The sequence below is a fragment of the Herpailurus yagouaroundi genome, unplaced genomic scaffold (assembly GCF_014898765.1).
Source record: "Herpailurus yagouaroundi ecotype Mexico unplaced genomic scaffold, PumYag 28, whole genome shotgun sequence".
Lineage (NCBI taxonomy): Eukaryota > Metazoa > Chordata > Mammalia > Carnivora > Felidae > Herpailurus > Herpailurus yagouaroundi.
The window spans coordinates 49093271-49119552 of record NW_024412376.1 but is presented as its reverse complement, the minus strand read 5'-3'; the positions used below and the strand labels follow the sequence as shown (position 1 = coordinate 49119552).

General features: G+C 39.7%; 2 protein-coding genes across 4 annotated transcripts in view; one reads left to right on the top strand and one right to left on the bottom strand.

The window, feature by feature from the left end:
• Positions 1-1636: 1636 nt before the first annotated feature.
• Positions 1637-6172, bottom strand: NDUFC1 (NADH:ubiquinone oxidoreductase subunit C1). Its single transcript, XM_040473702.1, has 4 exons — positions 6039-6172; positions 5585-5688; positions 3731-3810; positions 1637-1795 (listed from the first exon to the last, which is right to left on the bottom strand). Exons 1-3 carry the CDS (start codon positions 6103-6105, stop codon positions 3751-3753), a joined length of 231 nt encoding a protein of 76 aa, XP_040329636.1. The 5' UTR covers positions 6106-6172; the 3' UTR covers positions 1637-1795; positions 3731-3750.
• A 3986-nt stretch (positions 6173-10158) lies between these two features.
• Positions 10159-26282, top strand: part of NAA15 (N-alpha-acetyltransferase 15, NatA auxiliary subunit) — an 86344-nt gene continuing 70220 nt past the window's right edge. The window contains exon 1 of one of the 3 annotated variants that reach the window (XR_005789768.1): positions 10159-10486. Coding sequence is in view for 2 of the 3 variants with exons in the window: in XM_040473677.1 (XP_040329611.1) it covers positions 10433-10486 (54 nt within the window). In the remaining variant the exon portion in view is untranslated. The remainder of the gene's footprint in view (positions 10487-26282) is intronic. The other 2 variants (XM_040473677.1, XM_040473669.1) reach the window with 2 other exon arrangements.

Sequence of the window (26282 nt, the reverse complement as noted above, 5' to 3'; positions counted from 1 at the left end):
AGTTCCCTACTGCTGCTATAACAAAGTGTTTTAAAACAACACAAATTTATTATCTTATAGTTTTTTCAGGTGAGAAACCCAACACAGCCCTAACTGGCCTAAAAATCATGGTGTCAGCAGGACTGTGTTCCTTTCTGGAGGCTTCAGGGGTGAATTTGTTTGACTTTTCCATTCTTTGGCTCTTAGACCCAAAGTCTAGGACTTTCACCCTCAAAGCTAGGAATGGTCAGCTGAGTCTTTCTCATATCACATCAATTACACATTCCTGTGCCTTCCCCCCCCCTGCCCCTGCCCTGCTTATAAGGAACCTTGTGATTTCATTGGGCCCAACCAACTAATCCAGGATAATTTCCCTAAGTCAGCTGATTAGCAAACTTAATTCCATCTGTAATCTTAATTCCTCTTTGCCATATAATCTTACATTAATACAGATTCCAAAGAGTAGGCAATAGTCATCTTTGGGGATCCATTATTCTATCTGCTACAGTGCCATTGAATATATCTCTCTTCACCTCTGGTGTCTGCATCTGTAAAATTACGAGATTTGTCTATATAACCCCTAAAGGTCCTTTCCAGCTCTATCAGCTAGGACTCCAAACTACCAAAAGTTGATAGTAACTATTGTATCTGGTCTTTTACTGATTGCATCAAGTAACTAATCTGAAATAATGTTAACTCTGAATTTATGTTCAGAAGTGATTTCCAAAGATATTAGGCCATGAATTCCCAAGAATAAATGTTGGCAACAGCCCAAAACATACACAAAATTATAACACAGTAAGTCTCTCCATTTAACATCAATATAGAGACATGAAAAATGAATTTTTAAATGTATGGTACACTGTTTAAATCACAAGTTAATGAAGTGGCATATATATAAATTTCAACTGATAAATCATTAACTGATACACAAGAAAGGTGTTTTTTGTTTTTGTTTTTCCCACAAGAAAGGGTTTTGATGTAAGATAAATGAAATGTATCTTATTTTGTGCCTAATAAATCTCCCTCCCCTTCCTCCTTTGCTTAAACAGTCAGGAGTTTGCTAAGTCATATTATAAAAAGGGACAACAAACTGCATTGTCATAACTGGAGAGTACAGAAGTCACCCAAATGACAATCATTCAAATTTAAGGAAAGAGAGTCAGAACAAACCCTACCAGAATGGCTCTTCCAGAAGAAAACAGTATTTGGGCTCTTCTGTATTGAGTAATAAAGTAGTTCTATCACCCTGACACTTAAGAATTTTTGAAATTAAAAGTTGATACAAGGAAGGGTGCCTGGGTGGCTCAGTCAGTTAAGTGCCAGACTTCAGTTCAGGTCATGATCTCACAGTTCGGGGATTCAAGCCCCACATTGGGCTCTGTGCTGACAGCTCGGAGCCTGGAGCCTACTTCAGATTCTCTGTCTGTCTCTCTCTCCCTCTCAAAAATAAATACACATTATTTTTTAAAAAGTTGATATAAGGAATAAATCCTTCAGCAGTGATTTTTTAATCTATCTCCTTAATAAGTAAGTTTTCTTACCAATGTGTTCTTAATTACCACTGGCCCTGTTATCAGATGGTACTTTCCACATAAAAATATTTCTAATAACATACCCTAGAACTGACATTTTCGACATATTGTTACAACATATATAATCTGAAGAACACAGAAGTTTTTTTATTTTTTTCATTTAATGATGCAAACAAATGCTGATTTGACATACATTCACATAATAACTTTTTCTCTCACGTTTACAACTCAACAGATTGGTGAATCCAAAGGAACTGGTATAATCACTATATGAAGCATACCTATAATGAAGAGAAAAAAATGAAAACTATAGCATTAACCAGCAGAAATAATATTAAAATTAGACCATTCTGAATAATTCACCTTAGAGCATCTTGGAAAGTCTAGAAAACAAATCCACAAAGAGTATCAACCCTTCATTTTACTTAAGTCTTAGCAAAATATATATATTTTTTTAATGTTTATTTATTTTTGAGAGAGAGAGAGACAGAGCTCGAGAGGGGAAGGGCCAGAGAGAGAGGGAGACACAGAATCAGAAGCAGGCTCCAGGCTCCGAGCTGTCGACACAGAGCCCAATGAGGGGCTCAAACTCACGAACCATGATATCATGACCTGAGCCAAAGTCAGACGCTTAACTGACTGAGCCACCCAGGCGCCCCTAGCAAAAAATATTTTATGTGACCTATAAGAAAGTAGCAAAAGCATCTTGATTTAAATATCTATTTTATTCTTATCTCTTGATTGGCTGACTAAAGTAGTGACAGCAAGGTGATACCAATAGGAAAAAAAGTGAAAAATTTGGATTATCAAACCCTAAAGAGCTGAGTTTGAGAGTTGTTAAATATTTTTAAAAAGTGTATGCTAGTATTTACTATTTTATTATCAAGTGAATATGTTACTTACTTTGATCAACCTAATCCATGAAAGTTGAGATTTGTGTTTTCATTTTATAAAAGGATTAATACAGAATTTCTTTAAAAGGATTTTCAGAAATATACTATGTATATACATATATATATTGACATATAAAATAAACTCACCCCCCTTTTTTTTTAAATCACAGAGCATGCAGAGTATAGTATCTTGTTCATAGACAGATTTTATCAGGAACTGTCCAACTGGGTGTTAGTTGTAATGACAATCATAATGAAATGGTCATATGGTAAAAGATTCACCATCTACTGCCCATATATATTCATCCATTCTACAAATATTAAATTCCCAGTAGGCCCAGGCACTGGGCAATTTGCTGAGTACATCATGATTAATAAAATAGACAAGGTTTCCGTTCTCATGGAATTTACACTCAAGTGTTGTATATGATAAATAGATAAGATGTACACAAGGGGCACCTGGGTGGCTCAGTTAGTTAAGTGTCAGATTCTTGATTAGGGCTCACGTCATGATCTCACAGTTCATGAGATCAAGCCCCGCATCAGGCTCTGCACTGACAATGCAGAGCCTCCTTGGGATTCTCTCTCTCCCCCCTCTCTCTGTCCCTCCCCTACTTGCATGCCTGTTCTCTCTCAAAATAAATAAAAATTAAAAAAAAAAAAGAAATATATACAAGAATAGTGGTAACTTGTGTCTTCAGGACTATGATGTAATAAAAAATATGATTTTGGTTTCATTCTCTAACACACTGTTCTTTGAACATAGTCAAAGCATAATGATTAAAAATGATTATGCTGAGAGACACTTGAGGTAAGGTATTAAAATTCAAAAATTTGTCACAGACAGGAATACAGGTGCTAAAAAATGTAAACCCAACAGGGACACCTGGCTGGCCCAGTTAGAGGAGGATCTGACCCTTGATCTTGGGGTTGTGAGTTCGAGCCTCACCTTGGGTGTAGAGATTGCTAAAATAAAATAAACAAAAAAGAATAGGGGCACCTGGGTGGCTCAGTTGGTCAAGTACCTGACTCTTGATTTTGGCTCAGGTCATGATCTCACAGTTTGTGAGACAGCTCTGCATCAGGTTCTGTGTTGACAGCACAGAGCCTACTTGGGATTCTCTCTCTCCCTTGCTCTCTGCCCCTCCCCTGCGTGCTCTCTCGTGCGTGTGCACACTCTCTCTCTCAAAACAAACATTAAAAAAAATCTTAAATACTTAAAAAAATGTATGAACCCAATTAAAAAACAACCAAAATACACTATTTAAAAAGAGGCCAAATTAACTTGCATAATTTATTAATCCTATAAAATTGCATACTTACAGTATTAGTATTTCAATAGTTTATTCCAACCCATTTCTTCTTTTATACTCTAAAACATCTTCATTATGTTGTTTGATGAGCTAGAGTAGGTAACAATTAAAATTAGAAATGTAATCTTCCTGGCAACTTAAAAGAAGAGGCTAATTAATGATACTTATATTTGGTATATAAGAGGTATACAAGAGAAATAAGAATAGGTTAAAAGAATTTACAACTATTCTAGGGTTTGGGGAAGGCATGGGGCACTGGGGCTTGGATTTGTTTTTCTACACAGGTTGGAAAAGCAAAAAAGAATTACAACTATTCTAGTTAAAAATGAAAGACTAAGAGATACAAAAGCCCAAAAACTATGAATGGCATATACTTGTTGACTTCCATCTAGCATGCTAAATTTGAAGACAGCAGCCCTTACAAGCTTAAATTCAACTTCTGCCAAATAAGTTATTTCATTCAGGGGGTAATTAATATAATAAATAACTTACCATAGAGGAGCTAAACCAACACAACCAACCAGAACTGAGTTCTTAAATGAGGTCCAGGTTGGTTGGTGGGTGTGTTATACTTCTAACCGTAGAAGTCTGATACTTCAGTGAATGATCAACTCCATCCCTCAACTATATGTGTATTAATTAGATGTCACAGGAGATAGACACTTTCTTAAAACCACTGTCTAACAGAATGCGACATAATATCAAAACAATGGTTGATACAGGGTGACATTTGTTGCAGTCAAAGATCCAATTTCAATCAGAGTTCTCAGCAGCAATCAAGCTTTTTGGGGAAAACTTTAAAATTTCATTGTAACAAATATTATTGTAAAAAGGATTAGTTACTATAGTTGTTAAGTTGTAAAAGACTTTCAACATCTCTTACTCCTTCCCATGTCAACAAACCATTTTATATATATATATATACATATATATATATCTATATATATGTATATATATAGATATATATATATGTATATATAGATATATATATATTTTTTTAAGTTGGCTCCAGAGCCCAATGCAGGGCTTGAACGCACGACTCTGAGATCAGGACCTAAGCTGATATCAAGAGTCGGATGCTTAACTGAGTGAGACACCCAGGCGACCCTTAACAAGCCATTTTAATGAGAAAACCCAAATTAAGAGACCTAAGAGTTGGAGGTGGAAAGCAGTGGAAGAAGCCAGAAACTCATTAGCTACAAAATAAAACATTTTAAATACTGATGTAGCACAGATACTTTGAGTCAACTTTAAAAAAATTACAGAGGCAGTATTTCACCTTGGTCTATAGTGTGACTCTTAAGTCAGGGAGAACCAGGGTTCAGCAAACTACCTACCACGTAGTGTTGCTGTAAAGATTAAATGAGTTTTTACATGTAAAGGCATGGGGGGGGGGGTGGTGGAGCTGCAACACACTAAATACAATTTCCAACAATGTACTTATGCAAATATCGATTAAAATCTTATGTTTGGGAAGTCTAGTGGGATTTAATTTGTATAGCTTACTCATTGATGATTTGTCCCTATGGCATCTGAAAAAAAGTGCCTTCATAAAACCCAACCAGCCTCCATCCTCGTTAGGAAATAAAGTGCAATTAATATTTAGTAAAACTACCATTCATCACAAAATCATGCTACTTAAGGATGAATGACAGAAGTTTCGGCTTCATCATATTTTCTCAATACCGCTGAAATCTTTAATATTTCTTTTAAGTCTTTGGGACTTCCCTTATGAAGAAATATGTAATTAGCAATTATATAAACATCCTACTGGATGGGAGATTTGCTCGGCAACAATCTCACAATGACATTTCTCCTCCCCACTGTGTTGGGGTCTCGTGACATTAAGGGAGTAACAACTCACATAGATCCACAAGAAGACGGAGGTGCCCAAGGTCAGTCCAACTTTCAGCCAGTCAGGTCCGTCATGTGCCGGCTCCCGCACGTAGAATTTTGATCGCGCTGAAGCTGAAAGGGGTCAGAGTCTGTAAATCTATAACGTATTGCCTTGTAGTAAAAACCCTAACATTTACGTTTTATTGCTTTTAATTCTCCCTTCACTACTACCTTCCCCCGCTTGAACAGCCCAGGAAATAGGTTCAGAGTTGTCGAGTGGCATTAAGAGGAGGGTCGGCGGCGGGTGATGGGGAGCCTCGGTCAGGGCTGAGATCCAGGACGCAGGCCGGCGAAGGTCACTGCGGGACGAGTCCAGACCGCAGCCGCCCCCTGCTCCTGCGGGCTGGGTTCACTCTGGGAGTGGCAGACGGGGGCGGGAGGGGGGGGGGGTCGGGTCGGCCTGAGCGAGGATGGACACTCACAGCCACTTGGGATCCTGGCCGGAGCCAGCAGCTTGGAAAACGGGCGCAACAACGCGGGCGGCGCCATCTTGCCGGGCTGGGCTCCGCCTTCCCGCGTCCCGTCTCCCCAGGAGTCGGCGCCTGGCTGAGCGCCCCCTGGCGGAACAAAGTGCGGGACTCGCCGCGCCGCAAGGCTGCGTCGAGGTGTTGACTCTGGAAAACCGCGGTGGTAGCCAAGTACTCTAGCACTCCTGGTCTCAGCCTTCTGTCTGTAAAATGAGGTTAGAGAGAAAATGATTAAAAGGGTTTCGGGAAAGGGAAGTTTATCCACTTCTCTGTCCTTTGAGAGTTTATTTCAGGCCCCTGTCCCAGGGATACTCAAGAGATTTACTAAAATCTTGCTACATGAGCCAGAAAACTGAAAATGAAGTGTCATGTTGAGTAATAACTAGCACTTTGATTGAATTCTGTGTTCCAGACACTGCATTATGCATCATATGGTTTACATGCATTGTCTCATTTCATCTTCACAATGACCACTTGATATGCCTTATTATCCTCAGTTTATAGATGAAGCTCGAGGAAGGCAAGCTACTCATCCAAGGTGAAATATATTTGAAAAGACCTCTCAACAGTTCCTAAAAGTCTGTTCACACACACTGTCGTAGTAAAGCTTCACAACGCTGTGGGGAGAAACTTCCTATTTTGGAAGTGCCCTGATTGGCTCAGGCTCAGGATCCCACCGCCAGAGGAGGTTGGGATTCAGACTAAGGTCTTCAGACCCCAGATCTAGTGAGCCTCCTTAGCCCCCCTTAACAGGCTTGGATAGTCTCCTGGGGCCATGAGCTGTAGAACGGTGTTCATAGTGTCAAGTTCAAATTGCCATTCCTGTAGACCATATTGTAGCTGTCGATTTTTAGGCAAATTACTTAATATCTGCATGCCTGAGTTTTACAGCTATAACATAAAACCTATAGGGTCCTTGAGAAGCTTAGAAAGTGTTTGGTAGTTGTAAACAACTTGTTTTTGGCTACCAAAGACATTGTATTGATAACAAATATCTTTCACGATTGAGCCAGATTTTGTGCATTCAATTGTCAATTCAATCTGATGTCTAAAAGACTGTGAAAAATATGTATGTAGGTAAAAGAAATAATAAATTTTAACACTTTAATCCTTTAAACTTAAGGCCATCTGAAAGCACAATGAATGCCAGCAAATCTCTTTTTCTTTCTTTCCTCCCTTTTTTTTTTAAATTCAAGGTTTTTTTTTAATTTTTTTTTTAACATTTATTTATTTTTGAGACAGAGAAAGACAGAGCAAGAATGGGGGAGGGGCAGAGAGAAAGGGAGACACAGAATCCAAGCAGGCTCCAGGCTCTGAGCCATCAACCCAGAGCCTGACACGGGGCTCGAACTCACAGACCACGAGATCATGACCTGAGTTGAAGTCAGACGCTTAACCGGCTGAGCCACCCAGGCGCCCCTCTTTCCTCCCTTTTTTAAAGTAAGCTCTATGCCCAACGTGGGGCTTGAAATCACCAACCTGAGATCAAGAGCCACATGCTCTTATTTACTAACTACATGCTGGTTATTGACTGACCCAGCCAGGTGCCCCACCTCTGTATATTTTCTTTAGCAATGTTATTGGGGGGAACATTTAACCAAAAATTATTGACCAAAGAGCAAAATAATTGTACTATGCTTTTAGGTTCTTTTTTACATGTAACTGATGGCTAACTAGATTGCTAATCTGTGAGTCACATTATAGTTTGTAACCTAGTTTGAGCCTCCTGGACTCATGCTCAAGTAAGCAAACCACCCAACTAATATGCTGAGTCAGTTGTTGGTTCTCAACTTCTTGTCCACTCAGCAACCTGACAGTGGTATTCTTTCTACATCATCCCTTAGAAGCTTGTCCGGACACAGGTTTTGCTAGTACCCAACAAGTTGAAACAGAAGTTATGTTTAGTCAGAGCATACAGAAACCAGTAAGCAAATTACTAATTTCAGTACTGCTGTTGGAAAAAGGCCATTTTGTTCTTTTAGTCCCTGTATCCTTTTACTAGTGTATATTTTGGGAAAGTGATGAAGTATAAGCACATTCCTCTCAGCATGTTAGAGCTGATGGAACCCTACACTTGGAGTAGGCAGCGGTAGGTGAAACTCCATCTTGAGAAAAATCCTGATGAAGCAATTCCAGCCAGGAGCTAGTAGCTATGATATTTTGGTAGAAGCTGCTACATGAAATCCATGTAAGAATTTCCGGAACTCGAATGCTAAAACCTTATTTATGACCCAGGAAAAAGGTGACAGGATTTGAGTTAGCAGCTAGAAAAACAATGTTCTAGTCCCAGATTTTTCCTCTGGACAACATCTTACTCAACTCACACTTCTTATTCCCAAGGAGGGTTAAAGAAGAGCAGGAGTTGAAAACAATATAAAATAGAAGATCACTACATATGTTTATTGATTTATGATGCATGAGAATATTTTTTTGTTTACTTTTGGCAGGGGAGGGGCAGAGAGAATCCCAAGCAGGCTCTGCACTGTCAGCACGGAGCCTGATTGGGGCTCCAACTCAGGAACTGTGAGATCATGACCTGAACCAAAACAAGAGTTGGATGCTTAACCAACTGAGCCACCTAGGCGCCCCCATGCGTGAGAATATTATACAACAAATTTAGGATCTGGAGAGGGATGTGGTTCCTGATGTACCCGTGAATTTTTATTTAAAAAACAATCAGAAGCAATGACAAAATGTTTAACATTTGTTAAATCTGAGTGACAAATATATAGACTTTTTAAATGTATTTTTTTTACTTTTTTTATTTTTTTTTAATGCTTTTTATTTATTTTGAGACAGAGAGAGACAGAGCATGAGCAGGGGAGGGGCAGAGAGAGGGAGACACAGAATCCGAAGCAGGCTCCAGGCTCTGAGCTGTCAGCACAGAGCCTGACGCAGGGTTTGAACTCACAAACTGTGAGATCATGACCTGAGCTGAAGTCGGACGCTTAACTGAGCCACCCAGGCACCCCAATGTTGTATTTCTATAAATTTCAAACACTTAATGATTAAGACGTACAAGTGTCAATAGAGAACATCTTAAGTATATGAAGTGGGAGAATTTTCACTCTACATATCCCTTTCGTAGTATTAAAACTGGGAGGCTATTTATTTATTTATGGCTAATTTTTTTGTGAAGAGGCACTTTGGCAATAGCGATATGCAAATACTTAAGGTAAGATGAACGAACTAACCATCCTCCTCCTCCTCCTCACTTATATACACTTAAGCAGAACAGGCCACGTTCGGTATCTAGTCCGATCTTGCCTACTGCAGCAGTTCTCTAGTATCCTTGCCTGATATTCCGGTTTTCAAGATTTGAAGATTTCTGGTGATGGGGAATTGAACACAGTATTAAGCACTAGCTTTAAGCCAGCTCCAGTGGAGTCAATGTCCCTGAACTCTCCCTACCCCAAGGAGACCCAGTCATTAACTCTTTACTGTATGGATTCACCAACTAAATAAAACACTTTAACTTTCAGATGCTTCTTTGGCAGTACAAATATGGCGCTTCGGATATAGCTATCTTTCCAGGCTCACCTTAAGTAATAAACTAAATCACCGATACTCCAGCCATGCCCATTTAATTGGTAAAGCTCTCTCACGGTTTTCACACACCATTAAGCCCCTCCTTTCCATATCTGTTTCTAAGTCCCCCTGGGGTGAAGCCTTGTTTCCTTTCCGCCTCTGCTTCTTAATTAGGCACTTCACGATCAAACGCAGAACTTCTTGAACGCCTGCATTTTAGCACTTCATGCTCAAAATGTGATCATACAGGCTGGAAAAATCTACCCAGTGAATGAAGGACCACTCTAGCAAGAAAGAACAGAAAGGCTATTTCTGAGTTGGAGGCGGCCGTAAAACGTAGCCAACCAGCCCTCTGCGCCTCCAAGACATTCAGAGGGAAGGGATGGGCGGGACCTGCCGCGACCCTCGCGGCCTCCGCCCACCGACCGGCCGCCAGGTTTCCCAGCAATCTCTAGGACAGAGGAGGTGGGGAAAGGAGGTCATCGCGCCTGCGTGCTAGGAGATGTGACCCGGGTGGGAAAGCCCTCCGCGTCCGCCATTTTGGCTACCTCTGTCGGTCTGTTCAGTTACCACGTGAACCGCCGACGGAGACCCGTGGGGGGGGGGCAGGCGGCGGCAGCATTAAGTGAGAAAGGAAAAAAAGACAACGAGGGGAAGGGGGGTGTCGGGTTGGGCGACGCGGTGACATTCGAGGCCTGGTGGCGGCGGTGGATCAGGGCAGTTAAGGCTGAAGCAGCCAAGGGACGGCGGCGGCGGCGGCGGTCGGACAAACAGACTGACCGAGCCGGGCGGTGGCGGGAGCAGCGGGAGGAGCCGGAACGATGCCGGCCGTGAGCCTCCCGCCCAAGGAGAACGCGCTCTTCAAGCGGATTTTGGTAAGTGTGGGACTCCGGGCAAGCAGTGGGGAGGATTTAGCCGGCACACGGGCCTGTCACCCCTAACCTCGGCCCGGCGGGCACCGAGCCACCTCCGCCAGGAACTCCGCCTTCGTACTCGTAGTCAAGCCGAAGGGACCCCCTCGTCCCTTCCCTGTGGTTCGCACTTCACCCCGCGCGCCCCCGGCCAAGGGCTTCCTCCTCCTGTTTCCACGCTTCGGAGGCTGTGGTTCCGGACTAGGCCCTGTTCTCCTTGCTTCTAGACTGCAGGTTTTCACCCGCCCCAAGTGAAGGGAGGACAGGCCCGGTCTTTAGCAGGGAAGCGGGCAACACAGGCAGGAGTCGCGGCCGGGGCGGGGTGGGGGGGTGGTGGTGCGGGAACGCTGCCGGCAGATCAGGGTGGCTCCCTTGGAAGGAACAGGTGGTGCGGATGCGGCACAGCTCATTCATTGCCCAAGCGCGGCTCTCTCTCCATGGTCCGTCCCTCCCTCTTCCTCTCTTGATATTCACCTGTCCCCGCCCGACCCGGGGTCACTGAATGACCTGGAAGGTGGGAAGGAAGAGGTTCAGCAAAGGAAAGGAAGCTTTCTAAACGACTCCCTTCTTGTAGTCAGTTTCATACTTGAGTTTGCAGATTCTCGGCCTCTCTTTTTCCCTCCTTTCTGGATGGAGCTGGGAAGGGGCATTTATTTCTTAGTTTCCGAGCGGGAAACAGCCCCACCCCGTACCCTACTCGGGAGGTGGGGCCCATTGCGAGGGGGCGGTCCAGCTGGAAGTGAAAAGTTTATGCACTTTTTAGTTCAGATGTTCTAGACGCGGCTTTTTTTTTAGGGACTGAAGTGTATTAACACTGATGCAAAATTTTAGCAAAGACAACATAAGAGCTTTTGAGATGGATCTTTTTGACGGTAGTTCGAATTCACTTATTCTCTATATTTCAAATGTGTGCAGTTTCTTTTTTTGATACCTTTAAAATGCAGTTATGTTTGGAAGGACTGTTTACATTGTAAAATATATCTTGTAGCCTTGGCGCTATAATTAATACATTGTGGCACATTTTTTGTTTGGCATGTAGTGTGTGGGTTGCCCCTTCATGCAGACTTTTGTTTGTGAAAGGATTAACTGTTTGCAAAATTTAAAACAGTGTGCATGAAGGTGTTAGCTTTTTTTCCCTGCAATTTCAGTTTACATCACTTGTTTGAAAAATAGAACTCTGGGGATCTAGTTTTCTAGAAATAGGAGTAATCCATGTTGAACTAACTTTGATCTTTTATTTTATTTTTTTTAATGATTTTTTTTGACACACACACACACACACACACACACACACACACACACACAGCGTGAGCGGGGGAGGGGCAGGGCAGTGAGAGAGGGAGACATAGAATCCAAAGCAGGCAGGCTCCAGGCTCTGAGCTGTCATCACAGAGCCCGATATGGGGCTTGAACTCACAAACTGTGAGATCATGACCTGAGCTGAAGTTGGATGTTTAACCGACTGAGCCACCCAGGCGTCCTGAACTAACTTTAGATTTTACAAAAATATGCGTATACCTTATGGAGTTAGTCAATTTTTGTTGAAACATTTATCAGAAAGTTATATCCAATACCACATAACTTTTACCTAGAAATCCTTATTGCCATTTTTTTTTGTTTTACGAATAATGAGTGTAGATGGGACTATAACATAGTTTTAACAAAACTATTTACTTTTACATTTTTTAAAAGACTAACTGGTGTGTAGGTTCGACTGTAACAGTTTTAGGATAAAAATTTGTCTCAAATCTTTCTCCTCAAACCTGTTTTTGAAAAAAAAAAACCCAAGAAGAAAAGTTTAGAGAATACAAGGAACAGTCATAAACTCTTTACTTAAACTTAATGTGTAACATTTTGCCAGATGTGCTTTTTCTCTCTTCCCAAAGTAAGTTGCAGACATATTTCATCCCTAAATGCTCCAGCAAGATTTTTTTGAGAATAAGAACATTGTCCTGAATAACCATAATACTGTTAACAACCATTCCCTAATACTGTGGAATGTACAGTTCATATTCAAATTATCCTAGCTGTTAGGGTAGCAGTTTTTAAAAAAGCAAACTTTTAATTTTGATATAACTAGATTCACATGTAGTCGAAGGAATAACACAAAGATCCTTTGTACCCTTTCCCCAGTTTCCCCAGTGCTAATGTCTTACAAAATTGTAGTTCAATATGGTAACATTGATACACTCTACCAGTCTTATTCAGATTTCTCCAGTTTCATAGTACTAATTTGTGTGTTGTATTTAGTTATGTGCAATGTTATCACAGTGTAATTACATAACCACCACTACAGTCAATATGCAGAACAACAGTTCATCTGCACAAGGATCCTTGTTGCCTTTTAGAACCACATCCTCCACCTCCTTCCCATCCCCTCTACCCCCAGACTCTGGCAATCACTACTATTCTATTCTCTATTTCTGTAGTTTAGTCATTTGAAGAACACTTACTGAAAAGAATCATACAATATATAACTTTTTAGGATTAGCCTTTTTTCTAATGCAACATAATTCCCTTGAGGTTCATCCAAGTTGTTGGATGTATCCATACTAGTCTGTTCCTTTTTGTTGAGTAGAATTCTGTGATATAGATGTACCACAGTTTAACCATTCATAGAACAGCAATTTTTGATTAAGCATTTTAGTTTTTTTTCTGGTTGGGATAGTTGGGCAAAACCTTTAAGTTCATTGCTAAAATCAAAGTGCTAAAGGATTTATTGTGATAAGGTATATGCAGAAGAAATGTGAAAATTACTAAAGAAAAGGGTATATAATGTCCTTATTCTATTACATTAGGAATGAAGAAAACATTACTAAACAAAAGTATAGTTAGTATTCGCTCTTTCAAAACTGCTTTTGCTTCCTCGGTTTTTATGGTGTGTTAGCTCTTTTGATTTTAAGCTCCCCTCTCCCCCTCACCCCCATCTGAAAAGTTGGGCATACTCTAATGCCTGCAATAAGTGTTGCTAGGTTGGTAATTGTTAAATCATTCCACAAGTATTCAGTTTTTGAGCTGCTACTTTGTTAGTTGTACCATACTTGCTCATAGTAAATTTGTGTAGAAAATGAAGTTAGTTTTTAAATATTTGAAAACTCAATTTCAAAATAATGAAGTATGTTTTTGCCTCAATTTTTCAAAGGAAACTTCTTATACACATCAGTTTGCAAAAAGTTTCTGTAATAGATTTGCCTGGCTTGTTCTAGTTTAGTTGATCTCTAAAATTCAGTTTTGTTGCATATTTGGCCCCTTTTTTTCATATATTAACTGTTTTCTGCTAAAGAATTGTCATAAGTTGGTCAATGTCTGCAAATGTGTCTTGTCTATAATTTGGAGAAAGGTCAGGGAGTGAATTTAATGGGATCTATATTATGTTGGAGTTTAGTTTATTTTTTTTTGAAATTTATTTATTTATTTAGAGAGTACACGCAGAAAGGGGGGTGGGTGGGGGGGAAGAGTAAGCAAGAAAGAGAATCCCAAGCAGGCTTGGTGCTCACCGTGGAGCCTGACTCAGACTCAGAGCTTGATCTCATGAACCCTGAGATCATGACCTGAGCTGAAACCAAGAGTCAGATGCTCAGCCTACTGAGCCACCCAGGTGCCCCTGTAAGAGGTTAAAGAAGAGTTTTTTGTGTTTACCAGAAAAAACTGGTGTTTCTGTGTTTGTATTTTTGTGTGTGTGAATTTTTTGTTGTAATTCTACACTGTATTAACAATCTGGAAAACTTGAAAGTCGTTAGAAAATTGTGACTTTGCCCCCTCTTGATGCTGTTTATCTAAATAGTTTGGGGGTGTTACCAGATCTTTACACCACTCTTGTAGGATCTAGGTTAAGGGTAGGAAAAATGAGGTTGCCAGGGTGGGATGAAATTCACACGTTTTTATTTTATTTTATTATTTTAAATATTTATTTTTAGGTTAGCGCAAGTGGGGGAGTGGCAGAGAGAGGGAGACAGGATCTGAAGTGGGCTCTGTGCTGACAGCCTGACAGGAGTGAGCCTGATGTAGGGCTCCAACTCACAAACCATGAGATCACCATCTGAGCTGAAGTCCGAGGCTCAACTGACTGAGCCATCTGGGTGCCCCTACACCTTTTTGGATTTTAGCCCGTTTGGACAAATTGAATATACCCTAATACCTTGCAATCAAGTGTTGGCCAGGTTGGTGACTGTTGCTGCTGCTTTCCTCTCTTCAGATGTTAATGTGAGCTGTAAGGGCAAAGACCCTAAGTTTGGGGTACTTAAAATATTGTACATCCTTAATCTATTTTTGGATTTTGCCTGAATGATTTATGTTGTTAGGTAAAAGTCTAGAGAAAGAATTTTTCTTCCCTAGAAAAGTGGTAAGAGAAGTCAGTATAGCATGGTGATATTATTTGTGATTTACTGAAAACTTACCATTTGTACTGCACAATAGAACTTTCTGTGATAATGGAAATGTTCTGTATCTGCTGTGTCCAATATGATAGCCATTAGCCACATGTGGCTATTGTACACTTGAAATATGGCTAGTGCGATTGAGGAACTGAAATTTTAAATGTAATTAACTTAAGTTTAAGTTCAAATAGCCATATGTGGTGGTATATGGTTACCATTTTGGATAGTGCACTCTGTGGGTCCTTCTTTATTCTCAAAACTTCTCAAGGTGGGTCGGTTTTTATTAAGGAAGCGGGCTGAGATTAAGATCAACAGTTTAGTGTTAGATTCAAGAATCTGTTTGTTATCTTAGGGCTTTTATACCCATACCTACCTGCCTATTGTTTATCTATTTGTTGGGGGTGGGGTTGTGTAGGGAAAGAGAGTTTGTTAATAAAGGTTTTGTAATAATTGTCGTAAGTGGCTAGATATATTGTAGATACCCACACATCGTAGGTAAATTATTTCATATGATTTATTGCCTTTAAAAAAGTGCTCTTTAGGGGCGCCTGGGTGGCGCAGTCGGTTAAGCGTCCGACTTCAGCCAGGTCACGATCTCGCGGTCCGTGAGTTCGAGCCCCGCGTCAGGCTCTGGGCTGATGGCTCAGAGCCTGGAGCCTGTTTCCGATTCCGTGTCTCCCTCTCTCTCTGCCCCTCCCCCGTTCATGCTCTGTCTCTCTCTGTCCCAAAAATAAATAAAAAAAAGTTGAAAAAAAAAATTTTAAAACAGTGCTCTTTTTACATAACTTAATGACACTTAGGTTGGATTTAGTTGCAGATAAAATTAAGATTAGGAATTGTTAAGTAAATTTCCATATGTACGTGGAAGGTCAGTTGACTTAATTTTTCTACGTAACAGTTCTAGTTTTGCAACCGAATGTGGACAGTCACCTTGAAATTGGTTTTAATATGCTTTTGCCTGTACTGCATGTGTTCAGAATGTAACAAACAAAAAACAAAGAAATGGAAATAAAGTTTTACCTGCTAAGAAGTACTTTTTCTTTTGTACACAGTAGGTAATCAGATGTTTAAGCTGGAATAAATTTCCCCTTGAAAATGTACTAGAAAAGGAAATGCAATTTTGCTATAATGTAAATATACTATGCTCTTATAAAATACACAAAATACTTTTTAAAAAGTCTAAAAATCTTAGGAAAAAACCTTTGGTAATGTAGCAAACTCAGTGCTTTGTTTTCCTTTATATTTCTGACCTAAATCCTTTCTGGAATAGAATGTAGTATGAATAAACAGATAAAGGTATGTTTTTATTTAAGTTGACAAAGCATATATTTTTTTAAATGGTTTATTGTGTGAGAAACCTGAAATGTCTCGAAGCGATTTTTGGGGGGGGGTGGTTAAGAGAGTGGGTTAAAGTGCTTGTAGTACTTGGAGAATAGAGTACTCTGGTTTGAAACAAAAAAAGATTGGGGCGCCTCTGGTGGCTCAGGTTCCTGAAGTCGAGCCCTAAGTTGGGCTCTTCCTTGCTGACAGCGTGGAGCCTGCTTGGATTCTCTCCCCCTCTCTCTGCCCCTCCCCTGCACATGCCCCCTCCCCCTTCAAAATAAAGAAATAAACTTAAAGAAAAAAAAAAAAAAGCATTGACCCCAGTTTAGTTTTTAATGCTAGTAGACAACTCTACATGTTCAGAAAAACATACAAAAGCTTAATAGGGAACTGAATTGAATGTTCGATTCTGTAGGTATTTTGAAGGCTTGCCGACCTGGGTCATTACTGGGGATTACAATAACTGAGTTATTTGATGATAGCAGAATTGCTATGCCAACTATTACTTTGAAGGACTTGTTAAAAGACAGTTTCCACAGAGGTAGACATGGTGCCCTGTGTGGTTGGAGGACTGGAGAACTACTGGCCAACCTGTTTTAGCTGTAGGGATCTCTTTGTTTAGTGTGCATTATTTCCTTTAATACTTGTGCTTCTGACAATGTAGTTCTCACAGAGCATCGATTCAAACATATCTTCTTTGTTCATAAAAGTGTTTTTGGACATAAAAAGCTAGGTTATATAAGGGATCATATGCAAAGGACTGTTTGTTCAGAATTTTCTTTCCTATATACCTGCATGGCACAATTCTTCTCTTAGAATTCTGTTCAGATGTTCTCTAAATGTTGTATAGAGGCCTTCCTTACCCAGAAGTCCTTCTCAACTCAATCTTATTTTCTTCCTTACTTCTGTCTATATCACTTTCTCACCTATGGCATACGTGCAGGTAATTTGTTTTATCATGTCTTTTTTTTTTTTAATGTTTATTTATGTATTTTGAGAGAGTGGGGAGGGGTAGAGAGAGATAACCCCAAGCAGGCTTCACCCTGTCAGTGCAGAGCCCGACGCAGGGCTTGAACTCACAAACTGAGATCGTGATCTGAGCCGAAATCAAGAGTTAAGACACTTAACCAGTTGAGCCACCCAGGTATCCCTGTCATATGTCTTCTGTAATTAAAATGTAGTTCTATGTTGATAGGGACTTTTTTCTGTTAATTACCATACCCCCATTTGTTTGAGTAATGTACCAAAGTAGATATTGAATTAGTATTAGTTGCACAAAATGAATGTTAAAACAGTGACAAGAGATAAACCTTTTTGGATTGTGTTCTTACATAAAGATTTTTGAGAAAGGGAGTTACTGGGCCTGGCATTGTAGAATACATTGTTACATGAGGTAATGGTAGGATATCAGGCAGAACCTGTATTACCCGGTAAGACCTTAGAAGTTTCATTTACGAATGAATCATACTATTAGTTTGTTTACATGTCCTTTCTCCAGTCACAGAAACATAATAAGAGGAAATTTTATTGTTTTTCTTTTGGTTGTTTTAGCATTGGAGGAAAAATGGCATCTGGATTAAATGAGGATGTTTGTCGTGAGGAGCCTGCTGAATCAGATAGTAAGGCTCAGTCATCTGTAGTTTCATAAAACTCTACAACTGATCCCAACACAGATTTGGGGGTGAGGACCAGTGCATATGATATTATAAAACAGGGATATAAAATGTTAGAAGGAAAAATTTTGTAGTTTAGAGTTTTAGAGTTGCTTTGTGTTTTTCAGAAAATGTAAAAGATCAGGTTGAATTTTTGGAATTGGAAAGGTATGCTGGGAAGCTGGTATGGCAGAGCAAGCCACATAAGTAATCATTGAGCCTAGGCAACCATCAATATTCACATGTAAATACAACTTTGTTGTCTATAGAGAGAAAAATTTAAGATTCTTAGTGAAAAATAGTTCTGAAAAAAATGTCAGTTGCCAGCACTGATGGTAAGAAAAGCAACTGAAGAGGTTTAAGAGTGATGTTTTGAATATAAATACTAGGGTTTGGAGAGGAGGGAATTTTATGTTGTGATTGAAGTCTTTTGAGAATTTCCCTGGAATGTCAGCTTTACACCTAACTCCTAAGCTGTTTTACAATGCATACTGTACAAACTTTTATTGAAGTTGTAACTTTCAAAAAACTGGTTTCAAAAAACTAGTTTAACTTGTTGCATATGTTTTTCTCCCCTTAGGTAAGATAGGAATTACACTGTTTACTACTTAATTTGGAATTAAAATAATTCCTCAAGATTTTAATTTAATAAAGGCAATCTTTTTGGGCTATTTAAAGTAAAATAAAAATTGTAGTGTAGAAATAAGTGATGGAGAGGTTAATGTTTTTGTTACCTGTTATGCTGTATTTCACTGAAAATTTCCTTGCTTTATATAATAGGGACACATTTTCATTTGAGATAATTTGAAATTTCTACCAAAGCCCACTGGGGAAATTGTAACATCATAATTTTATTTCAAGCCAGTGATTTTTTATTTTTTTATTTTTTTAAAGTAAGCTCTAGGTCCAACTTGGAGCTTGAACTCAACGACCCTGAGATCAAGAGTCACATGCTCTACCCACTGAGCCAGCCAGGGGCCCCTAGCCAGTGATATTTATAAAGATTCCATTTGAGGGGCGCCTGGGTGGCTTGGTAGGTAGAGCATCCAATTCTTTGGCTCGAGTCATAGTCTCACGGTTCGGTTCGTGGGGCCCTGCAGGACTCCCTGCAGGACTGCAGGCTGTTGGTGGAAGCCTGCTTGGGATTCTCTCTCTCCCCCTCTCTTTGTCCCTCCCTGCTCTCTCAAAATAAACTTAAAAAAAAAAAAAAGAAGAAGAAGATTCCATTTGATTTCATCATGTAGGAGATTATTTAGACATTCTTGTGTGTCATCTGTAAGAGTTGTTTTATCTAGATCTTGTATATAGAAGGAGAAATGAAAGTTTGCTTTGAAAGTATAGACCTAGGAAAAAGCTTTTAAGGTTGGTTGGTCCAGTTAAAAAAAATTTTTTTTCCTTATTATAATGGCTTCCACTTAATATGGTACTCTATTTTTCAGAGAGATCTCATTGGAGATTACAAGATTGTCTTTGATTATCAGTGCTTTGGAACAGAGTCAGAATCTTCAAGAGGGGAAATGAAGTAAACTAGCATTATTGAATTTTTTTTAATTTTAGAGAGAGAGCGAGCCCGCAAGAGCAAGTGCAGGCATGAGCAGGGGGGGAGAGGGGCAGAGGGAGAGAGAGAATCCCAAGCAGGCCCTATGCTCAGCACAGACTGCAGCGGACTTGATCCCACTACAGGATCCCATGGACCCTGGGACCATGACCTGAGCTGAAATCAAGAGTTGGACACTCAACCAACTGAACTACCCAGGGGCCCCTATTGAATATCTATTTTGAGCCACATTTTATACTAGGCTTTTCTTACACATTAGTTGATACAAATGTTGCATCTCTCCTTTGAGGAAATTGTAGTTAAGTATAGACAATACTTACAATTACATTGTTAAAAGTAGATTTCAATTGCTTTATATACAGTTATTTGTGCTGTATCAGGACAAGTGGGTTCCTAAAAGTCACTGCACTATGCAAAATCATGCAATAAAAACCACAGGGCTTATGGGAAATGAGGTTAGCACAACAGTCGAAAATTTCATTAGTGAAGGAGTGTCTGGGGGCTCAGTTGGTTGGGCGTCCAACTCTTGGTTTCAGCTCAGGTCTTGATCTCACGGTTTGTGAGATCTGTGAGATTGAGCTCCGTGTTAGGCTCTGCCTCTCTCTCTCTCTGCCCCTCCTCTCTCTCTCAAAAATGAATAATAAACTTAAAAACTTTTTTTCATTAGTGAAAAAAGCAAATAGAACTGAATTTAAATGATAGCACAATTTTAGTATGTTAAATAGTTAACAAATACATAAATAATATAGAGTAATTGCTGCCCTTTGTCTTGGAAAAGACCAGAAGTTTGTTTTTTGGGAAGTGTCAGGATTGCAGAGGTGCCTGGGTAGCTCAGTCAGTTAAGCTTCCTTTTGGTTTTGGCTCAGGTCATGATGTCGAGGTTCGTGAGTTCAAGCCAGCACTGTGAGTGTATAGCCTGCTTGGGATTCTCTCTCTCTTCTCCTTCTCTCTCTCTCTCTCTCTCTCTCTCTCTCTCCCCCCACCCCCCGACTCACTCTCAAACAATAAACTTAAAAAAATGTTAAAAAGAAGGATTGCAGCTAATGAATTATTTTGAAGTAATGGAAGAATAGTTGTCTGCAGTCTGAGGGAAAGTTGTAATACCAGATACGGATGTGTGTGCATAACAGCCAGAACTGTTGTAGCTGGCAGATGTTTAAGGTATATGTCTGTCCTGTACATGCCTGTGTGGCTTATTTCAGCTGGGTGCAGTTTTCTTTGTTCACCTAGTACTCCTGGTAGACAAAATCCCACCGAAACAGTCATGAAATTTGAAATGTAGTATGTTCAAAATATTCCTTAATATGTTAATCATGTTGTAACAAACATGTATGTTCATAGCAAGCATTACAGCAGAACTGACTGTATACATTGTCTAACCTAGTGCTACAGTGATCACACAGCCTAAGTTTGGGTAACTTCTTTCCCTCTGGCATGTGACTGTTTACTAATAAGCAAGAACTTCTTGCCTTTAGTATCTGAGCTAGTGTCACATTCTTTGCCTTCTTAGTTGCCACTAAGAAGACAAACTTACTTCAGTATTTTCTTTGTTAAGGAGAAGCTTTGTTCCAGATTATCAAAAGTTTCAGGCTAATTCATTTTATTTTTAAAAAGTGTTTACAGTAAAACCTTGGTTTGCAAGCATAAATTATTCCGGAAGCATGCTTGTAATCCAAAAGCACTTGCATATCAAAGTGCATTTCCCCATAAGAAATAATGGAAACTTAGATGATTTGTTCCACAACCCCAAAATATTCCTATAAAAAATTATTACAATACTGAAATATAATTACAATACTGTAATATACTGTAAATAATAAAATGCAGAATACAAAGAAAAATAAATTAACCTGCACTTAACCTTTGAAAACCTATGTAACATTTCCCCATAAGAAATAATGGAAACTTAGATGATTTGTTCCACAACCCCAAAATATTCCTATAAAAATTATTACAATACTGTAATATAAATACAATACTGTAATATAATACTGTAAATAATAAAATGCAAAATACAAAGAAAAATAAATTAACCTGCACTTAACCTTTGAAAACCTATGTAACTAGTGTGAGGGAGACACGAAACAGGAGGACTGTTGTGTAGGACATCTTTCACTGCCATCACTAATGGAATCACTGCTATTTCTTGGGTCAATGGAATCTTTTTCTGCATGGGGGCCATTGTATATGCTTGCACACATGTTGACTACAGTATAGTTTTAATAAACTCTTGTCATATACTGTTATACTGTGTTTAATGTAACTGGCAATAAGGCACCAGAGGAAAGGGTCTATATCTGCCGACAACCTGACCTAGAATGAAGCAAAGCACTCCCAAGCTTATTCTTTTATGGGAAAGCAAAGGACTGTCCGTAGGTGCTTTGAAGTGACAAAAACTACACTAGTGCCTGTTGTGGGCACCTTCCAACATTCTGAAAAATCATTGATTTCTGCTGAACATCTTGGCCTGAGACCAAGTATCCAAGCATGGAAGACGATCACCCACAATCCTGCAATGAAAGGGAGAGGGAGGGAGGGGACTCTTGGTTCAGTTGTGATCATGTGACATTTGGCATCGCGTACTTGTTATTGCAAGACATCGCTCATTTATCAAGTTAAAATTTATTAGAAATGTTTGCTCATCTTGCAGAACACTCGCAGAACAAGTTACTCTTAATCCAAGGTTTTGCTGTATTTATTTAATTGGAGAGAGTGAGTTTGCAAGCATGAGTGGGGGAGGGGCAGAGGGAGAGAGAGGGAGAATCCCAAGCAGGTTCTGCTGTCAGCGCCCAGCTGGACGAGGGGTTCCGTCTCACTAACCGTGAGATCGTGACCTGAGTTGAAATCAAGAGTCGTATGCTTAACTGACTGAACCAACCAGGCACCCCAGGCTAATTCATTTTCAAGATTTTTTGGGGGAGACGATATTTTATTTATTAAAATTTCTTTATGCTTATTCAAAAATTTTTTTTAAGTTTGTTCACTTTTTGAGGGGGGGAGGGGCAGAGAGAGAGGGAGACACAGAATCCAAAGCAGCCTCCAGGCTCCGAACTGACAGCACAGAGCCTGACTTGGGGCTTGAACTCAGGAACTGTGAGATCGTGACCTGGGCTGAGGTCGGACGCTTAGCCGACTGAGCCACCCAGGCGCCCCTATGTTTATTTATTTTTGAGAGAGAGAGAAAAAGCTTGAGCGAGTGAGGGGCAGGTAGAGAGGGAGACAGAATCCAAAGCAGGCTCCAGGCTCTGAAGATGTCAGCAGACCTCTGTGTGGGGCTTGAACTTGGGAACTGCAAAATCATGACCTGAGCTGAAGTCAGAAGCTCAACCGAGGCACCCAGGGATTTTAAAATATCCCAATATTTTAAAAACAGGAAGTAAAATATTACACATTTTTTCAACTTGTGTGTGTTTTTAAAAATTTTTTTTAAATGTTTATTTTTGAGAGAGAGGGGGGACAGCATGAGCAGGAAGGGGCAGAGAGAGAGGGAGACACAGAATCTGAAACAGGCTCCAGGCTCTGAGCTGTCAGCACAGAGCCCAACACAGGGCTCAAACCTGTGACTTGAGCCAAAGTGGGATGCTCAACAGACTGAGCCACCCAGGCACCCCTTCAATTTGTGTTTTGAAACAATTTTGATATTCAGTGGAGGGAGCCTGGTGTGGAAAAAACAATAGAAAGATTCTCGGTTTGAATCCTGGCTCTGTTTTATCCCTTACCCTTTTTAAGACTCAGTTTGCAAATCTGAGTAAAAAGATAGAACAGTACTTTTCTGACATACCTCACTGGTCAGGTAGTGAGATACATATAAAAGTACCTGGCAGACAGTAAAACATGTGAATTAGTACTTGCTTTGTTGTAGGTTTAGTCTATTAAGAACTTCTGTTTTTTCATTTCTTTCATCTTTGTTTTATGTTGTCCTTATCATGTGTCTTATAAACTGTTTGATGTTTTTATTTTGTATATTTTTTTGGTATTTAGGAAGTTTTATATTTTTGTTCTGGTCAGTTAACTTTATATTTATACCTTTGAAGATTCCCCTTGTCCTCTTTTTTCTTTTTGTCTTACTTATTAGGCTTCTACTATTTGATTTGTTAGCTTTATTTTTATTTTCATTATTTTTTTTTAACGTTTATGTATTTTTGAGAGAGCAAGCATGAGCAGGGGAGGGACAGAGAGATTTAAAGCAGGCTCTACACTGACAGCAGCAAGCCTGATGTGGGGCTCAAACTCTCAAACTGTGAGATCATGACCTGAGCCAAAGTTGGATGCTCAACCCACTGAGCCACCCAGGAGCCCCTGTTTTGTTAGCTTTAAATTAAATCCATTGAGGGGAGTCTAGCTGGCTAATTCAGTAAAGTGTGTGATTCTTGATCTCAGGGTTGTAAGTTCAAGCCCCACGTTGGGTGTAGAGATGACTTAAAAGTAAAATCTTAAAAAAAAAAAAAAAAGTAATAGGACTTGAAAAAAAATGAATCCGTTGAGTCTTATTTTCTTATGTGTGAGACACTGAATGAGCTTATTCTACTTTACTGTTTTTTTTTTCATGTCTCTTTTTCCTTTGACATTTTAAAGTTATTTTTGCTTGGTGAGAGTATGTCATTTTATGTACTGTTCTTTCACCCTCATCAATACCTTTGTTTTAGATTTAGTTATATGATTAAATATAGTTTATATTCACTAGCAGACCTTTAGTTGAAGTTTTCTCAATCATCTATTGATTGGATGAAGCTTATATACACTAGAAATTATATACACTAGAAATTCCTGAGCAGTGCTTGTGGAAATCTCTTAAGTTCTTACATGGTTAAACTTTTTCTCTAGCCTTGATATTTGAAGGGCAGTTTGGCTGGATTTAAATTCTTTGGCACACATCATCTTTGGTTTTTTGAAAATATCGCCCTGCTCTTATCTTACTTGTATGTTGCTGGTACCACCATAATTTCTTTGTAGATGATTTAGCCTTTCTTTTTAGAGATCTGAGTGGTTTTTCTTTATCTGTAAAATTGAATCATTTTACTTGGATTATGTCCCTGTGTTGACTCTTCTGGATATATTTTCCCTGGTACATGGTTTCAGGTTGGGAGAGCACAAGCAAGAGAGGGGCAGAGAGAGAAGGCCAGAGGATTCGAAGTAGGTTCTGTGCTGACAGGCTGACAGCAATGGGACCGATGTGGGGTTCAGACTCAAGAACTGCGAGATCATGACTTGAGCTAAAGTCAGACACTTAACCGACTGAGCCACCCAGGTACCCCTAGATCATATATCTTGAAGTTTAGTCTTCATTTCTGAGATGTGGTTGTGTTTTTCCTGTTTCTTTAGATCAGTCTGTACCTGTTTTATATTTTCCTGTTTGTCCATTATTTAAAAATTTGAACATCTGATTTGAGGTGTTCTTTTATATTTTCATCTGGCATATTTAATTATGCTGTAAGATGTACAGTATTATTTATTTTTAATTTGCCATGGAATCTTATATTACGTGTTTCCTTTTTTTTAATCACTAGGCTTTTTGGTGTGTTTTCATCTGCCACAGGGTTTTTTACTTTTTTTATTCTGTATACGTAACTTGGTATAAGTGCTGGGTTCTTTTTTCTGTTCAGGTTATTTGTGATGGATTTTACTAGGCCAATAATAGTATACATAGTTTTACTTTTGGAGTGAGGTTTGTGTGACTTCTCAATCTCTTAGTTCAAGAGAGCACCCTCTTGTTGCTACAGTGAATTGTTTTTTAAATAAATATGTCTCTCCCCTGCCCTTTCCAGTTGTTCTATCAATATTTTAGTAGGGTCCTCATCTTCAGTGGCTTCTTTCTCTATCAAACCTTCAAATGTCAATTCCTTCTAAGGTGGCTCCTTCTCCTTGAAAGCCATGCCTTGCTTAAACTGCTACTTTGGTCTTTTTTGTTTTTTAAGTTTTTATTTAAATTCCTGTTAGTTAAAATACAATGTAAGAGGCGCCTGGGTGGCTCAGTTGGTTAGGTGTCCGACTTCGGCTCAGGTCATGATCTCATGGTTCGTGGGTTCGAGCGCCGTGTCGGGCTCTGTGCTGACAGCTCAGAGCCAGGAGCCTGCTTGGGATTCTGTGTGTCCCTCTCTCTCTGCTCCTCTCCCACTCATGTTCTGTCTCTCTCTGTCTCTGAAAGTTAAACATTAAAAAAAAATTTTTAAATACAATGTAAATTAGTTTTGGTTGTACAGTATAATGATTCAACGCTTGGATATATCACCCAGTCAGTGCTCATCACAGCAAGTGCACTCCTTAATCCCCACCAGCTGTTTATCCCATCTCCCTACTCACCTTCCTTCTGATAGCCATCGGTTTGTTCTCTATAGTTAAGATTCTGTTTCTTGGTTTGCCTCTCTCTTCTCTCTTTCCCCTCTGTTTTGTTTCTTAAAGTCCACATATGAGTGAAATCATATAGTATTTGTCTTTTTCTTATTGACTTTTTTTGCTTAGCATAATAATACTCTCTAGCTAGCTCTCAGGGGCTCCTGGATGGCTCAGGATGGCTCAGTCAGTAGGCTGACTGACTTCGGCTCCGGTCATGATCTCACAGTTTGTGAGTTCGAGCCCTGCTTCAGGTGAGCTTGTGCCTGGCTTTGGGTTAGTATGAGCCCTCCTTCTCTGTCTCTGCCCCCCCCCCCGTGGGATTCTCCTTCTCTCTCTGCCACTTGCTTACTTGTGCCCCCTGCTTCTCTCTCAAAAACAAAACAAAACAAAAACAAAAAACCTCTCTAGCTCCATCCATGTCATTGCAAATGGCAAGATTGATTTTTTTTTATGGCTGAGCAATATCCCATTGTGTGTATATATCACATATCCTTTATCCACTCATCAATTGATGGGCA